Here is a 19318-nt window from a genome sequence, read left to right on the forward strand (position 1 = left end):
AAATCCACAGCCCTGTAGTGGCTGGCAACAATCCTTAGGCCCTCCCATAGATCTTTCTAGGAAGAAACATTGGAATACTGTTTGTGCTGTACAGGCGTGGGACTGTTTCTCTGTGACCAGTTTGTGGTAGTAGGGTGAAGGGAGTAGTCACTGACTGTCAACTCTCCTTCCATGAAAAGGTGGAAGGAATACAGTTAACAATGACAGCAAAATACCTTATGCCCAGGAGGGCCCTCACATGGGGGTGGGATGGGGTGGGGGGTGCATATGCCCTGGGGCAGCACATTTAGGGGGGCGGCAATTCTAGCCTGGAAATGCTGCCCATAAGGCTGACAAAATAATTATGATAAAAACACGTCAAAGGAGCCCTGAATATTTCACCTTAATATATGAATTTTACAATAGGGACATTAATTTTTTTGTTTTAAATCTGTTCAATTATTTTGCTAGCCAATAGCTATACTAGGCAGTAAGGAATGGTGGAAATGGGATGTGGTGATGGGGGAGGGGGGGGGGGGTTGTCACTGAGAATTTTGCACCGGGGCGGTACTTGGGCATGTAAGGGCTCTGACGCCTAGTCAGAGCTGGAGCTCCAAGTGGATGTGAGGATGTTCATGGATTTTAAAGACCTTTGACTTACAGATACCCATCATTGGTCCATCAAAGAAAAATCAAATATAAGAATATATTACAAAAATAAAATGGAAGAGGGGATATGCTTCTGGAAGCTGCTGTTTGGTGGTTGTAGAGGAGGAGAAGAGTATTTGTGTGTAATATAGGTATTTGGGTGTTGTTTTGATGTTTCTTGGTGTGTGTTGGTGTTCTACTATGTAGTGTAATGGGTGGGCTGTGTTTGAGGAGGCTGGGGTAAGTGTTTGTGTGCTTTTTATGTCAAGGTGATCCTTGACTTTGAGGACTTTTGTGGTGTAAATGGTCTCTAGGTGTTGTATTTGTGCAGCCTGTAATTGTCTTTAGGGCTTTGTTTTGTATGGTCTGAAGGGTGATGTGGTGTGTATTGGTGAGATAAGGGGCCCATGTGGGCCTTACATAATTCATCACTGAGTGTTATGATGCACTGTTTGTATAATGTAGTATTAGTTTCAGTGTTTTGTCCAAATATTATCCTTGCAATTGATTTAAGCACATTAAGTCTAGGTGTGCATTTAGTCCTTATGCTTGCGATGCATTGTTTGGATGACATGGATGTATCATATGTTATCCCAAGAATCTTGGCTGTATGTGTCGTGTCTGTGGTAAGAGAGTGTTGTTGATATAGAGGTGTGGTATGTATTTGTGTTCCACTGTCCAATTGGTGAGAAATGTGGCTGTAGATTTGTTTGAAGCTATTTTGAGTCTATTTGTAGTGAACCAGGTATTGAGGTATAGTTATAGTATTTCAGCAGCTTTGTCTGTGTTACAGTGTGTTCATGTAATTGTTATGTTGTCTACATAAGAAGAGATTTGTATTTCTGAGGTGTTGCATGTGGGTATATTGTGTATGTGATTAAAGAGTGTGGGGGATAGAACTGACCCCCATGGTACTCCATTCTTAAAGTTTCTGGTGTGCAATGATTGGTTGTTATATGACACATAGGCATTTCTATCTACCAGATAATTGGCCAGCCATCTTTTGGTATTATTGTGCATGTCTGCATTATATGTTTTGTTTGTGAGATTGTGACAAGGGATGGCATCAAAATCTTTACTGATGTCTAGTGTTACGAGAAGTGTTCTGTGTGGGGTCTTATCAGAATTGATGCCATCAAAAACTCTTTGTATGAGGTTACATATTTTGTTTGTGAGATTGTGACAAGGGATGGCATCAAAAGCTTTATTGATGTCTAGTGTAATGAGGAGTGTTCTGTGTGTGGGCTTATCGGAAGTGATGCCAACAAAAACTCTTGGTATGAGGTTTATCAGAGGAGTGTTTGTGGAGTGTAGTGGTCTAAAACTGGGTTGTGATTCAGCCTGGAGGGTATGTAGTGTGATGAGTTGTAGTATGAGGCATTCTATGACATTGGAGGGGGTGCAGAGAAGTGTGATTGGGCAGTGTGATGCTGGAACTGTTGGGTCTTTGTTGAGTTTGGGAATGGTGATGATTTTCCCAGGGTATAGTGTTGTGTGAACAGCCGTAGTTTGCAATGTTGGTGAGTGTGTGTATGCCATGTGGTCTAATGTGTTTTAGGTGGATGTTAGTTATATTGTCAGGTCCACAGGTGGATGAGTGCTTGAGGTTACGGATTATATGTTTCATCTGGCTGTTTATTATGAAACTGTTAAGCCCTGACATGGAAGTGCTGTGTCTTGCTGCACTGCCCAACCCAAGCAATGTGGTTAGGGAAACGGATGGCTTTTCATCCACAAAGTGCTATGATGGTAGGGACAATAAATGGGTTTTTGTATGGGTGTAGGATGGATTTTGATTTGGCCACCCCCTTATGAAGGGGGAAAAAAGTTCCCTACTTTGGTTTCAAGTTTGCAAAAACTTTGTTGCACCTTAATTGCAATGCCAATTCATATATAAAATCACGAATGTAGTTATCTTTCTCAGACTTCTTGCTGTCATATATTACTACTATTGTAAATCGTGGCTCAATTTGACAGAGGAAATACGTTGAACCCAGCTGAAAGATTAAAGCATAACAACACAAAATCAATGATTAGCATAACACAGGAAGAAATCAACAACTTATCTATATAATGCAACATATAACAACATTTAAACTATACTAATTTTCAGAACTGGGTGCGTTTCTCGGTGGATTCCTGGGTGCACTGCTCAGTGTCCTGACTATATACGTGTCAGTCAGGACACCGAGGGAGGCACCTAGGAACGCACCAAGGAACATGTCCAGGTTTGCTAATTTTATGCCTACAACCTACCTGCTGATCATGGAAATAATCAACTTTATCCAGTAAGGAGCATTCGCTGTTACGATCAGATATCCTCATGACGACGCTTGGCCATTTGGACAGCGGTTTATTCTAGAATACAAAACAAGTTTCGATATAAATATGTGACAAGTGTCAAATCGTAAGTGCTATGCATATTGTTCACTCATTCAAATACAGCTTAGTCAGTGTTTCCGCTAATTACACAAAAATGGGGCAATGAATGTGTTTCCTATAAGTTTGAAATAGGTGCGGGATTGGTGTATATTTTAACCTAGCCATACCCTCTACAAGGGAGGTATCCAAAGTCATACATACTTTTTCCCCCCCAACATACTCCACTCCCATCCACCCGTTTTCTCTTATCTTAGCATCTCCTGGATGAGGTGGATGTGGCGGAAAAGGCATAATTCCACTTCCATCCATTTCATCCCCACCCATTCCACCCCCATTCACCACCCCTCCCTCCTTCCGTCTCATCTTGGCTCCTCCTGGAGCCATACCCTTTACAAAGAGGGGAAAAAGCCTTTTGGGATGTACGGATATCTATAGCAACACTTTCTACATGTCTTCTATCTATATACCAAGGGCTTTTTCCCCTTTATAAGGGGGGGGTAGCCAAGTCAAAAAGCATGTACCTGGTCATAACCATTCCACTCTCATCCACCACCCTTTCCTCCCTCTCATCTTAGCTCATCATGGATGAAGGGTCATCCCTGTCTATACCAAGGTTTTTTTCCCCCTTACCAAGGGGGTAGCCAAAGTCAAAAGGCATATACCCACTCCCACTCATTCCACTTCCATCCACCATACTATCCTCCCTCTCATCTTAGCTCCTTATGGATGACAGGTCATCCCTGTATCCCGTCCACTGCCCTAGGTCAGAAACAATGCAGCAAGGCATAGCACATCCACAGCAGGGCCCACTTGTTCATCCCTGTCTAAAAACTAAAAATGACATGTTTTACCTGAGGATAAGAGAAGATTGCAGGATAACTTTCCAAGCCTTTTGGAGGAACTGACGTTCTGGATGGGTAGTGGTAACCAGGTCCTTGATAGTCGTCTACTCCAGCTGCTTCAAAAACGATACTGAAGTATGCAGCATCAGTTTTGCGTTGGAAACTCTGAATTCTAGAACAAGAAATGAAGAAAGAAATAGTAACTAATGAAGATGTGTATCAATCATCAAATCTCATGCCAAATGAAAAAAAAAAAAAAAAAAAAAAAAAAAAAAAAAATAGATCCATGTACTGTAAAATAAATAAAAATGACACTTTATATAAAAAAGTTAAAATTATATATTTTATTCACAGAACTGTTACATAATACTTACTTCAAAACATAGTCACAGGCCTGCCTTGACATTAGAGCTTTCATTTCGGTAGATGTGGTTTGTGCAGCAAGTGTTTCATAAAAATAGAGAGAAAACTTGGACACGTAAGCTGCTTTAACTTGCCACAACCACTGGTAAAGTGCAGGCAACGGTGCTGGTTTTAGGAAACTGCTACCAAACCCGTACTTCTTAGTCTTAAAACAGAAACAAAGAAAATTATATCAACTTAATGAAAATATATGTGTAGCTAAGGAGACAAAAAAAAAGTACTTAGGCTTTCTGAAGTATCAAATTACTGCATAGTCTGTGTACATTAACTATATCTCTATCCTATCAACTGTTGCCTTACATTTTTTTTTATTAGAAATATGAGTTCCCACAGCAGCTAGCAAAGACTAGATTTTTCTATTGATATCTCCATAAAGATAATTAATGATCTGATGACTGAATTGGTTTAATGTCACAATTGGGAGGGTAGAATAGTGGCCCTTACATTGGACTTTGTAGCATGGAATTTAATGAACCATGCCCTTGGTTTAACTCGCCCTAAGCAGTGTTCAAATCGTCATCATTTCGACCTTCGCCGCAGGTAACGACAAAGATAATATTAATAATAATAATTGTTGCCTCAATCTTCACTGACAGAGAACCTGCTCCACAGGGGCTAGCAACAGTCTTCAGGTCTTCACATAAATCTGTCTCGGAAGAAACATTGGACTGTTGTTTGTTTTACATTTGAGTGGTACTGTTCCTGTGTCACCAGTTGAAAGTAGGAGGAGGAGGAGAGCAGTCACATGTCAGCTCTCCATATGTGAAAAAGTGGAGGAGATACAAGTGAAATTGAGAGAGAGAGAGAGAGAGAGAGATAATAAAGAGAGAGATAGAGATAGATAGAAATAGAGATATAGATAGAAATAGAGATTGAGACAGATATCTTGGTGGCAGTCCGAAGACTGAAGAGCTGCACCTCTGTTCTTAGATTTTGAAAATGGGCAGCAATTAGATGGTTCTCTTTGCCATTTATCCTACATGACCACTAATATAGTCAGCGCAATGAGAAGTGACTGCTAAGGCGGGGTTAGGAGATTTCCCAGTGTTGCCACATCTCCACAGCCCACACGGCTCACACTGAATGCAGTGTGAGGGGGGCGGGGCCAGAGAATAGATGTAGCGGCAACGTCGCTCTCTCTTGCTCATATGCCATGCCTATGACTCGAGGAAACGAAACCTTTGTATAGAAAACACTGCTTTGATTTTTACCTCAGTGGTGGTGTATGACAAAAAATTATAATATACAGTCGAACCTCGAAAGCCCGGACCCTCGTATGACCGGTCAAAATGAACAAAGGGTGGACTTTTCAAGCAAAGTTCCCTATTTGTCTGGTAGGTGGCAGCAACGGCCGTACACGTGTACTCAAACCCGGCCCAGTCAAGCCGCCACCAGGGCTGCCGTTTCGTAGAATTTTGTACCAACACGTAGTAAAATAGCGGCATGTGGCAACTGCACAAGGACATGAGGAAATTTTTTCTACATAGTGGGCTGTTAAAAACGTTCACAAACTCAAACTTTTGTTTAAAAATCATAGAACTAGTTATCAAATAATAAATGGTACATCAAAATATGACTTTTATTGGTAATTGTGTTACTTATAAAATATTATACCCCAAAAGATACGTTTTTACGGTGTAGACAAAAATTCTACGCTAAAGTTTCAGCTTTCTTTTAGCGATAATAATATAAGAAAAAATTATTTTTATATCTTACTGAATATGTTAGGGCATGGGGGCCTTATATACATTCAAGAATATAAAAACCAGAACCACCATATTGTCAAAGTTTGACAAGTATATCTTGCTGTGAAAGTCTGCACACGCCCGAGAAAAATGTATGCCCCGGTATGGCAACACTCCCATTCTACACGGTAGTGTAGAAAACGCGGCAGCCCTGGCCGCCACCACTGTCCCGCGTGCATACCTTCCGATATTTACAGTGTACATAATAAAAAATACAGTACAGTACACTGTATATACAGTACATTTACATGCCTGTATTACAGTTATTATTGCAGAATTATTAGTATTATAGCATTATTATTACAGAGTATTATTCTTATGTGTTTCTATGCCATATCATACATTACCTATACGTATACCGCTATGAAAATCTACGGGTATTAGGGCGATATTTTCGATGAGCGGACGTTTGGCATGACCAGACCACCCTTCCCCCCAATTAGTCCGGGCTTTCGAGGTTTGACTGTAATTATATGTGGCAACATTATAAAAATATAAAATCAAATTATAAAATCAAATCAAATTATAAAATAATTCTATGTGGCAACACAGGGGGACTCCCAATGCTCTGCCCTAATGGCCATTTCTCAATGCAACGAGTATAGCAGGTGTCTGTCACTGGTTCCCCCAAAGGATGAAATGTTGTCCTGCTACCCATGCCAGTATCCAATCAAAGATATTCTAGACAACAACTGAAGAATAAACCCCCAATTCCTAGTCACTTTTATCCTACAAGATACATTTCTGAAGTACAAATTTATATGTAAACCCAACCTCTTTAGAATGCACTGTCACATGCCAAGAGGTGAGCTTGGAATGTGCATCATGGAGATGTAACAATGAAGGAAGGAACTTCCAGTGCTGCATCTCAGCTTGGCTCTGAAGCAGATGTACTAAGATGTCGCATTCATGACTGCCAGAGAAAAAATAGAATTCTTATTTCAATATTATATGTGAAATGTTACACAAAATTGGCATCACAAGTCATGTCACATCAGTATTGCAAAATTACATCATCATGTTACACAGAGATGCAAGTAACAGATACATGTTCTTACTCTGCAACACACAAAAGAAGAATATTCATAAAGAAATCACTAGATCAACAGCAATTATAAAATTGGATAAAGAACAAAATTAATGTTATATTTTGGTCTAGAAGGATTGGATCCTTAAAATATGCTGAATTCTATGAATCATTCTTTTTCCCCTGAAGAAAATAGAATTCACATATGCTGAAATTGAAACAATGAACTGCAAGCAGACTGAACATACATGTATATGACTGGGAGTGTCCCTAATCACCTTTGCTATATTGTAATGATTTTGTAATGTAAATGTACAAACTTTCATACTTTATACTAAAAACAATATATATACATATATATATATATATATATATATATATATATATATATATGTATATATTGCTAACAATTTTTTTGAGAACCATGAACTGATAGTTACTCATAACAAACAATACAGTTACTGAACAAGACTCTGGGAAGGGGTTTGTTCATCGATAAATCCCCTACAATATATACTGAATTTGTACATTCATTTACCTATTTAGAGATATCTTATGTTGTTTATTGATTTCTTAAGTTTCTGCAAAAAGTTTTTGACAAAGGGTAAACATATCTTCTAGGATTCTATGGATTTGGAGAAGGAATATAACAGGATTGACAGAGAAGCGTTACGGAATACGTTGTGGAGGTATCATATACGGAAAAGTTTGCTGCAGGTGGTCATGAGTAGAAGAGCTTGAGTAAGGTCTGGGAATAGAGATTGACTGGAGAATGGTTGTGAATAAGTGAATAAATGGCACAGCCAAAATCTATTTTCTTTTTGTTGTTCTGTACATTATTTTGAATGAATGAGGAGAGGAGTTGCTATACAATGAAGTAGTGGGGGCAGTCCAGCTCAGGCCATTAACCACTTCAGTATGATGACACCTACATAGAGGCATGAGTGGGTACACGAGGATGTTGGCATCGGCATCTTGATTATATATTTCTTTCTGTAGTTGTGACTGGAGAATGGTTGTATATGGATGATGTTGTGATGCATGAGGTGGAATGGGCGGGGGGATGGGGGGGTGAGGTAGTATGTGTGAGCAAAATTTGACGCAGCCCGAAGGGATTTCTTCCTGTCTTCTCCTTTTATGCATGGGGGGATGGAAAGGGGGGGGTCGCCGATTTAATGAAGCGGCCTTGCTGTGGATGTGCTGTGTCTTGCGACACTGCTTCTGACCCAGGGCAGTGGACAAGGTGCAGGGATGACCCATCATCCGGGAGGTGCTAAGATGAGAGGGAGGGTGGAGGGGTGTGGAGTGTATTCAGGGATGGAATGGGTGGGAATGATTTTATGCCTTTTCCTTTTTGGCTACCTCCCTTGTAAGGGGGAAAAAGCCTTGGTATATGTATGTATGTATGTAGTTGTACATGAGTTACCCCTGGATTCTGTGAACTGGTTTGATCACATTTTCTGTGTTTATTAATACTCAAAGTAAAAGAGAACGAGTAATACAGCAGTGACTTTATATTTTATAATGTGAGTAGTGTGATGCATCGTACATATAACAGCTGAAGCTGCGTGTGAAAATTTGACGCGTACTGAAGTGGTTAAGCTTTGCTGTGGACATGTCTCATTACATTGCCTTTGACACAAATGGTGTGGCAGGGGACTGAGATGATCCTTCATCCATGAGCTGCTAAGATGAGAGGGGCAATGGGTACTGGAAGAGGGTGGGATACAACTACGGTGTATGATTTGATTTGGCCACCCCTTCATATTGGGGGAATAAAGCCTTTTGGTATATGATTCACCACAGTCTTGGATTATGTGTTGGACTTGTGGTCAACAGCTATAACCCTCCCAGATAAGAGCTCAGAGCTCATATATGGCCCGATCTCTGGATAATGTTATGACCTTACACACACACTATACATGAATTTAACCCCTTCCATACGGTGCCGCACACGTAGGCGTCATGGGGAGCGAGTGTATTCGCGAGGCTGCCATATCGGCGTCTTGATTATATTTATTGTAGTCGCCCCTCCATAATGACATTCTTTCTAATTCTTTTGTAATCGCATTTTCTATGGTTATCAAAATTCACGGGTGAAGAGAGAACGATCGATATAAGCGGTGACTATATTTTATGATGCGAGTATTATTACGACACGTCGTACGGCTGGCATTGGCTGATGCCACCGAGATCTAAGTCCATGACGCCTACGTGTGCGGCACCGTATGGAAGGGGTTAAGAACAAACTAGACATTGCAAGATACAAAGACAGGTCACCACAAACATAGCTTCCCTTCCCATAGAATACAACTAGGTAAATACACGCATACATACACAACTCCTTGCTCACCAGAATTGGGGTCCCAGCCACTGTGGGGCTGTGAGTTTTACACTTAGTGAAATTTGAGGCAGCAATTATTATTATTATTATCATTATTATCATTATTATTATTATTTCTGCTCCTTTTTACTGACTGATAAATCTCCTGTTGGTATGTTTTTCTGTTGGAAAAAACAGAAGGTTAGACACACTAGGTTATATGATAATACGAAAGAACTTATCATTACTCACGTAAACATTGTCTTCACTGGTGTGAAGAGTGGATGGTGAAAGTTTCTGCAATTCTGCGTACTGATTTCTGTGATATTTCTTAATATGCCCTCAAAATCCATTATTCTTCCATGACCCATCTTCATCAAGTGCTCATAGCTATAAGTTCAGCTAAGAAAAACTGAAAACTATGCATACAATAGTGACAAAGGAAAATACTGTATTATATTATCTGTTGCCGTGTGTTATTGTCACCATAGTGATGGGTATATATATATATATATATATATCTATATATATATATATCTATATATATATATATATATATATATATATATATATATATATATATATATATATATATATATTGGAAAACAGTAAACACCAGATTCAATTGAAGGGTTTAATTGCCCGACGTTTCGATTCCCGTCCAGGAATCGTCTTCAGGGGGTATAACGGTTACAAGAATGTGAACTCCTTATGAATCGCTGAAATGGTAAACCTGGGAAAGGTTCACCCTTTCAGTCAATTGTACAACGCATACATTACAATAAAATAAAATAAAATACAATAATGAAAATAATAAAATAAAAATATATTCCAATACAAATTAAATACCAATTAGAATAAAATAATGTGAGTAAATTTTGACGCAGCCCGAAGGGATTTCTCCCCGTCCTCGCCTTATGCAAAGGGGGACGGAGAGGGGGGGGGGGGGTCGCCGATTAAATGAAGCGGTCTTGCTGTGGATGTACTGTGTCTTGCGACACTGCTTCTGACCCAGGGCGGTGGGCAGGGTGCAGGGATGACCCGTCATCCAGGAGGTGCTCAGATGAGAGGGAGGGTGGGAGGGGTGTGGAGTGTATTTAGGGATGAAATGGGTGGGAGTGTTTTTATGCCTTTCCCTTTTTGGCTACCTCCCTTGGAAGGGGGAAAAAGCCTTGGTATATGTATGTATGTAGAATAAAATAAAATAAAAAGTTACAATTTTGAACATAAAACAAACGAAGAAAAAATGACCATAGGTGACACATAATAATTGCCCGAAACGTCGGGCAATTAAACCCTTCAATTGAATCTGGTGTTTACTGTTTTCCAATATGGATCCCAGATTCCAAATCTTCTCTTATATATATATATATATATATATATATATATATATATATATATATATATATATATATATATATAAAATCATAACTAAAAAATAAATAAATAAATAAATAAAGAATAATAATAATAATAAAATCCTGGCTAGGAAAAAAAAAAAAAAAAAAAAAAGCCTAGCTACCAAAGAATGCAGCATCTCGGAATGACCATCAAATGAGAACCAGAAATTGTACATTGGAATCCCCCAAGATGTTACACTAATACCAATGCTGTTCAACCTTTTCATGAGTGACCTCTACATAAAACTCCAGAGGACAACATCAAAGTTCTTAACTGTTGAATACCATGCTGTGGAATCATAATTAATTGTGGCTGTTTTGAGTATCTGACAAACTTCCTTGCCAGCAAGGAATGAAGAATATTTCAAAATAACCATCTATTGACCAGAGGACTCTCATGGGAGCATTACAATCACCAACAATGTTTAACTTTTTTACACAAGACGTTTCCATGTGAAACCAGGAGCAAATCAAAGCTTTTACAGTAAATAAAAGGATACAATGCTATGAGATGTAATCGGCCTTCAAGAAATAGAAGAATGTGTGAACAAAGATGAGAAAGTACCCCATCAAGACTGGAACATCCTTCTCCTGGGTCCTTCAGCTTTATCATGTCATTTTTAAGGCTCTCATATGTTGCTCTGAGGCAACTCTGTAAAGGAAAAAAATCTATAATAACAATAATAATGATAATATATATTATAAATTATAATAATTATAATAATAATAATAATATTAAAAATTATAATAATAATAATCATTCAATTTTTGGTTATCATTATTACTTTGTAGTAGTAAAAGAAATGTGCCTTTTGACTTAGCTACCTCCCTTGTAAGGGGGAAAAAAACCCTTGGTATATTGATAGAGTTGTAGCAGTAATAATAATAATAATAGTAATAATAATAATAATAACAATAATAATAATAATGATAATAATAATAATGATAATAATAATGACAATAATAATAATAATAATAAAAATAATAAACATTCATTTCTATATCCATTTATTTATTTTTTTTAAATGACGGGTTTCCGAAGGAGTTTGCCAATCAAGCCATCCTTGGCAGTGTACCTTGACCCAAAACCAAAAGAAAAGTGAAACTCATGTCCTTTTCCCTGCAGGAAGTGAGTTACTGGAACAGGTGGTAAAGCAAATTTGATGAAAGAGCACAGAAAAAAGGAATAGTTGAAGTTGAATATAGATTAGCATTTTTTTTTAGAAAAGACTAAACTCCACTCATAAAAGAATGTCGTTTGACTCTTGGATGTAGGAGTGTCCTGAAGTCCCTATATTAGTGTACTTACTACATGAAAGTTATGCAGTTAATACTCCATAAAGGGATCTCAGCATAACATTTAAATTCATATGCCTATTTTGCACACAGTTGCCAAGAATATAAATTGGGTATGGAACCCAGTTGAGAATAATTACGAAAAACAGAATATAATATTGAGAATTAATATCAAATAAATATTCAAATATCCAAAAAAAGAACATGGTAAGGCAGACTGAGGGTAGATGAGAACAAGGGAATAAAGGATAGAAAAATTAAACAAATGGCAATATAAAAGAACAACAGAAAGAAGAGAGATAAAAACTGATGACAGAGATAAGACAAGGAGGCACAGAGGCATAAATGGAAGATGTAAAGAGAAATGAGAGAAAGATACAATAATGAGAGTACAGGAGGAAAAAAAGAAAGAAATGCAATGGAAGGGGAAAAGGAAGGAAGCAAAATGGAAATACAAAAAAAAAAAATACAATAATGAGAATACAGGAGGAAAAAAAGAAAGGAATGCAATGGAAGGGGAAGAGGGAGGAAGCAAAATAGAAATACGAAAAAGAAAAAAAGAAAACTGATAAAGGCAGGCAGTACAAAAATATTTATTTCCACATGCAGACCTAGTTGCCCGTGCAAATGCTCTGGAGCCCAATTTCTTCATTACTGCAACATAACTTTTAGATTTTCTTTTGGGCTGTCAAAAGCAAATTTTAGGCAGATAATGAGCATATCAACCCTTGAACAACATTTGGGAGAGGGGGGGTCTCCCCTCTGCTGAATAAAATCACCTGGCTGCAGGCAGAGGAAATATATAAGAATAATCCCTACTGTCTAAGGGTTAATCAAGATGGGTTTTAGCCATACAGTAAAATGCTTCCTCTTGTTGAATGAACCCACATAGCAGCAACCAGAAAAAACAAGTACGGATGATTCCCGCAATCTACAATTTAAAGAATGAAGTTGGCTCTTGAGTGACTGAGATCTCACTCAGTCTGTTCCTCACAACAGAGTTTGTTATTGTGTCAAAGCATTAACCCTTTCAGCAAAGCAATTTATTTTATAGTTTACTAATAGATTGTACTCAACTATGGGACAAATCTCACAATAATTTAATTAATGTGGTCTTAACAGATGTCTTCATCATAATGATAAGCTTCCAATTAACTTCTAGCTAAACTCAGACATTTTCAATTAGCCAGGATTGTGTTCTTGGTATTGTATAGTATTTTATAAGTAAAAATGTTTTTTACAGGTAGATGCAGCTTTGGCATGAACTTATCTGATCTTTCCAAATACAGATCACGAGCTTAAAATTTACAGGATCATCAGACATGATTTAGATATCATTTGTAATGAATGCCAAACTATTCTACATATTCACTTAAAGGATAATTTAGAACAAATCAGATTTCCCTTGATTACAACTAGCTGGCTGGGCAGGTTAAGACATCGTTACTTGAGGCAAAGGTCGAGGGGATGGCAGTTCGAACCCTGCCACTGGTGAAGTTGAACCAAGGGTATGGTTCATTAACTTCCATGCTACAAAGTTCTCTGTGAGGGGCACTGTCCTAGCCCTCTGATATGGGGGAGTTTGTGACATTAAGCTATATCATATCACAACTCAATTATGTTTCAAGTCCATCCCTAAATTGAATAAAAGTTTATGATATTGACCTAAATAAAAATTTATACAGCAGAATAAAGTTCATTAATGCAATAAAAAGATTAACTCTTTTCATACAAGATGGCATTTTCCCTTTTATTCTGGCTGCTCCTAGGCTCGTCTGTTTATTTCTGAGGCATATTTCTGTGGTAAAGTGGTAAAGGGGTTACAGTATATCTTGATTAACCCCTTCTATACCAGGGGTAGCATTTTCTCTTGTAACATCAAAGCTATTCTATTTATTCATGTGGTACCCCTTGTGGTATCAAACGGGTTAACACGTATACCAATACCAAAAACGTCATAATCTGTTTTCAAACTTTTTGTTTGTGGGTGCATGAGAATGGGTGTAACACATGCCTTACCTCGCCAGCTGACACTTGGTTACACATACAATACAATGGAATACATTGGAAGGGCAGGCCAGCTGAAGACCAATAGGTCCATGATGATGCTGGCTGCAGAAAAAAAAGGGGGGAGGGAAGATGGAGTAAAGTATGTCAGGCATATGTTTGTCCTAGAGATGTGTTGCATGTGATTGCATCGGCATGAAGTCGACTCAATCAGGTAAGTTGTTCCTCTCTTTGTCAAAGTAAAACACAAGGATACATGAATCTAACTCCTTCAATAAAGTAGCACTATATAGGGTACTGATAGCATAATTTTCATACAATCAGTACTTTAGGGCAGGGGTTCTCAACCTCTTTCATTATGTACCCCCGTTCTTATGTACTGCTGTTCTTTAAGGACCACAATGGAGATAAACTTACATGCATTTTTGTGTTATACTCGGCAATTGTAATTGCTATTTCGAACTATGTGTTCTTTTCGTTATTTGCACTTCATGTATATTGGTTCATTGCCAAACAAACTTATTATTATTATTATTAGTCTCCTAGAAACCCTATCACTAGTGGGTAGAACCCTAGTGCATCCACTTACTATCACTAGTTTTTGATTTGTGGCCCTATTTGTGAACCACAGTGGCCCACAAGGAGCCACTGAACCATAGGTTAAGAACCGCTGCCTTAGGGGTTTTAGTGATATTCCTATGGATCAAAATCACTCGGTATTCTTTTATGATTAGAAATTAATTTCCACTCAAAATAGAACACTGATCTATTGTCCTTCCTTTCTGCTACTTTCCTCAGTCTCTCCTTTACCACTTCCATGACTCCATCTCTTTGTTGTGATATTATCAAGTGCTGGTTATTGCTGATGAAATACTAATACTTCAACAAAGTAACATAACTATTCCTTTCTGTTTCTCTGACAGGAAACTCACAGGCCCACAACATGACAAAAGTTCTCAGACCCTCCCATAGATCTCTATGGAAAGAAATGTTGGATTTGTAGTAGCAGTAAAGAGGGAAGCAGATGCCAGTTGTCAATTCTCCTTCTACGAATATGTCGAGGAAAGACCTACGACCCAACCTGGAGACCAAGTATCAGACCCTCAGGGCGTCACCTCCACATTTAACCACTTCGGTACGATGACGCCTACATAGGCGTCATGAGGTGAAAGTGGGTACACGAGGATGCTGCCGTCGGCATCTTGATTATATATTTTTTGTAGCTGTACAAGAGTTACCCCCAGATTCTGTGAACTGGTTTGATCACACTTTCTGTGTTTTTATTACTCAAGAGTAAAAAAGAACACGTAATACAGCAGTGACTTAATATTTTATAATGACAATATTGTGATTCATCATACATATGGCAGCCGATGCTGTGCATAAGAAGTTGACTCGTACTGAAGTGGTTAAGCAAGGATGTTGATGGACTTTGAAAACAGAGAGGAGGAAGTAGATTCCTTCTGAAGCTTATCTTGCAAGACCACCATTTGCAGGTATTTATTATTGGTCTGTAAAGTAATATAAGTTCAACTGTTTTGGTTGTGAACAGGCACTTCTATGTTGCCAAGGGACAAATTTCAGACTGGATGAGAATCTAATTCAATAGAGATGCATTTAATAAGTTCACATGTACTTATCCAATAACTACTTTTTTTCATTGTATAAATAAATGACAAATTTCCATAGCCATAAAACATGGATAAAAACATATCTTAACAAATTCTTAGGGAAAAAAAAAAGAAAAAAAAAAAAGTACTGCAACAGTTATGATCTCAAATTGTTTTTTAGAAAATGGGTGCAAGTCACCTTTAATCATTCCAAAGGTAAAAGTTCCCAATTTGTTTTTCTTATCTACCTTAAATGCCCTGATATGGCTCCAGTTCTCCATAACTACAATCCTACTCATCTATTTCATTAAATTACACATACACAATCAACTGAATGAAAAAAGCAGTACGACACTCAAACATCTTTAACAATCTACCACCTGCACCACACAAAAACACACTCACACTTGTTGACCATATTCAGAATTATGAAAGGGATGGAAGTTCTCGATAGAGATGACCTACTAAAATGGGACAAGAGGACACGCAAAGAAATTAAAGAAAGACAGTTACAGAAGAGACCTGAAAAAGAACAGTTTCCCGCACAGTGTGATCATTGTCTGGAACAGGTTGAAAAATGAAACAGTGAATGCCAGAACTATACACAAGTTCAAATCTAAACTGGACGTGGGGAGATACGAAAACGGGCCACAACGAGCATAGCTCACGTCCCGTAAAATACAACTAGGTAAATACACTCAGGTCACAGAACAAACATTCCAAGACCAACCACCAAACACTCTTCTTCATCTATCCACTCCAAGCACTAGACCCAGAGAAAAATCCCTTCCAAGAGAAGGGACTAGCACAACTGTGTTTAGGTCACCATCGAGCACTAAGACAATACCAAAATAGACAGGGCTTGTCTTTTAAGGTGTGCATTTTTGCGCCTGCATCATAACATGCCTAAATTTGAAATGAGGAGCATTAAAAAATGTGCACCTATGAAAAATCGAAGTTCAAATTTCATGCGCCTCAATGGTAAAGTTTAAGGGTGAATACTAAAAAACAAAGACAAGACAACTGCATAAAAAGGCGGAAACAATTTAATATCTCCCACTTATTATTAAGGAGACAGGTAGGTCTCCTGTAATATTCACATGTTAAAGAAAAAAGACATCTCTGTTTAGTGTGTCGTGATTCAATTCCAACAGTATGAAAAAAAGTGCTCACCCAGCAACCAATGAGAAAATTTAGGTGAGTACTTTTTTGCTTGCCCACATTTTTTTGAGGACAAGGACTGCATAGAATCAGCCTGGCCACAGAAACAAACTACCCCAAGATGCAAATATCATACAGAAGACACTGAACACCTAATTTTACACTGCCACCTCCCCCCCCCCCCCAACCCCAGTGATACCTTGACAAGAATACAATATTTCTTCCTCGAGTGATTTATGGGCCGATCTGATGGCTCTTACCAGTTATCTGGGAGCTGCAGGTCTCCTGCAAGAAAGACTTGGGGCAATAAACTGAATGATTTGTAAAATAGTAAGGTTAGGGGTGGCTGAGTCAGTCAGGTCCCAGACAGAATAAGTGCCATAAAATGCAACAAGTGGAGTTAATCTATTTTTTATAATTCTACCCATTTGACTTTAATACAATTACACTTAGTGGTCTGTCTAATAATACAGCCATATCAACACCCAATAAATTCCAAGAAATATATCTTTTTTAAACATCATGATAGTATTAGGTATCATACTGAAATGGCATTGTCTTCAATTCAAAAATACGTTTTTTTTTTTTAAATAACACTTTTCTGAATTAACATTCCTGCTATAAGTATTATAGGAATAATGTCCAATGAATTAAATCAAATAAACATAAATAGCTTATTTTTTCCTTTACTCTGTAAGATGGTTAAATATTCACAAAACAGGATTTATTCAATATGAGACAAAATGTTGATTTTTTTTTGTTGTGTCAGTGTAAGTTTGTATCTCTTTTATGTAATTAGTTTGGGATTAATCTGAATAAGATTTGCTTAAACACGGCACAGAAAACATGAACTGGGAGTGAAGCATTTATTCCTGACGTTTCATCTACAGTTGACAAAACATCAGGAATAAACGCCTCACTCCCAGTCCATGTTTCCTTTACCATGTTTAAGCAACTTGTTCACATGGATATTAAATTTTAAATAAGATTTATCAAGTACACCATTATACTAAAGGGTTAACAACAAACGTCACAATATAAAATTCTACAGTGACCGCAAATACTGTGGCAACAAGAACTGCAACCACAGACTAAACTTACCTCTTTCCTCAAGAAGCTCTTGGTAGTTAGGAATGATAATGTGATGTACTGTTTCTCAGCACCTGCTAACTGGCTGAGACATGGTAAAAGATGTGGCCATATTAGGGACGAGCTACAGGAGCTATTTGCTGTTCGTTCTCGATCCTAGATTGTGAATTCATTTTATGAAAAACTTATGCAGAATCACATTATAAATATATCTAAAGATCTTCCAAATATATGAAATTATTGAAGCTGTCTGTGTCAAAACCTCACAAATGAACACAACTCCAAAATTAATAGAAATAATTTACAAAAACTGTGAAACACTGTAGTATTATATATCACTTACAGCCATCTCCTTAGCTTTGTCATATCCAAAGTATGAAAAGTGACTAAAGAACAGCTGAAGGAAAGCTTCTTCTTTCTCATCTGTTTGTGAAGCTGATGCCATTCTTCTGGATTATCCTGAAAGATAAATAATAAATCTAAAATATACAAATATAAATAAATAACATAATAAGACATTCATAGACTTCTATAAACTAAACAGTAGTATATATCTAATAAAGGAGAAACATGAAAACTACAACTTCACACATCCTCATCTAATGACTAATCCATCCTACATAGACATACCTTAGCTACAATTTGCATTCCTTCCCTATCTTAATTACGGATTTCTTGTTATGAATATTGACCCCAAGACAACACCAATTCCCCAGTCCTGCTGCAGGAGCCTACCCAGGTACCAAGTCCATGGCCACAAAATGAAAACCTCTCCTCTGCCTTCTGGCTCAACATTGATTATGATTGTTACATTGACTTGGCCTTGGGAAGTTGGGTATAGACTATACTCTACAATCTAGAAGCCCAAAGCCCCAACTAAGTTTATTTTCGACATGAAATTTATAAAATACCTTTCAACCTTTGGTTATTGATTTCTTTCATTATAATTTGTTAATCAAGCACACAAGTATTAAAAAAATGTGTGTATATATATAATATATATATATTATATAGATACATAACTGAAAAAATAAATACATAAATAAGCAAACAAATAAATCTACTGTCAGATTCGATAGATTAGAGCTGGTTACATTTTTTGTCATTTATGATTATTGTACTTGTTTACCATATCGAGCCTACCCATTTCTTCCTCTCCCCAGGAAAATAAAGATGAGAGAAGCCCTAAGAGAACTAAATCCTTCCAATGAATGTCACATCGATCCTTGGTGAGAAATAATAAAAAACTGAAACTTGAAGATTACGTACACGGGGTTTTGTTTGTTTACATTGAAAACGCTGAAGTGAACGAAAATTCAATTCATAAAAAAGTTGCGGTTTCAAACCAATATATGACCTAACTAAAATTTGTGGTAATAAGCCCAT

General features: G+C 37.6%; 1 protein-coding gene across 2 annotated transcripts; it reads right to left on the reverse strand.

Annotated features, from left to right (window-relative positions):
* Positions 1–2459: 2459 nt before the first annotated feature.
* Positions 2460–19318, reverse strand: LOC143020678 (KICSTOR subunit 2-like). 2 transcript variants are annotated; one of them, XM_076177273.1, is made up of 10 exons: positions 19076–19318; positions 18276–18391; positions 17945–18088; positions 11270–11421; positions 9622–9759; positions 6794–6932; positions 4226–4419; positions 3861–4023; positions 2884–2985; positions 2460–2624 (listed from the first exon to the last, which is right to left on the reverse strand). In XM_076177273.1, exons 2-10 carry the CDS (start codon positions 18375–18377, stop codon positions 2460–2462), a joined length of 1299 nt encoding a protein of 432 aa, XP_076033388.1. In that variant the 5' UTR covers positions 18378–18391; positions 19076–19318. The 2 variants fall into 2 exon arrangements, with proteins under 2 accessions (XP_076033388.1, XP_076033389.1); XM_076177274.1 differs by lacking the exon at positions 19076–19318 and adding an exon at positions 18563–18697.

Source organism: Oratosquilla oratoria, chromosome 40 (genome assembly GCF_046742065.1).
Source record: "Oratosquilla oratoria isolate Oo_2021 chromosome 40, ASM4674206v1, whole genome shotgun sequence".
Lineage (NCBI taxonomy): Eukaryota > Metazoa > Arthropoda > Malacostraca > Stomatopoda > Squillidae > Oratosquilla > Oratosquilla oratoria.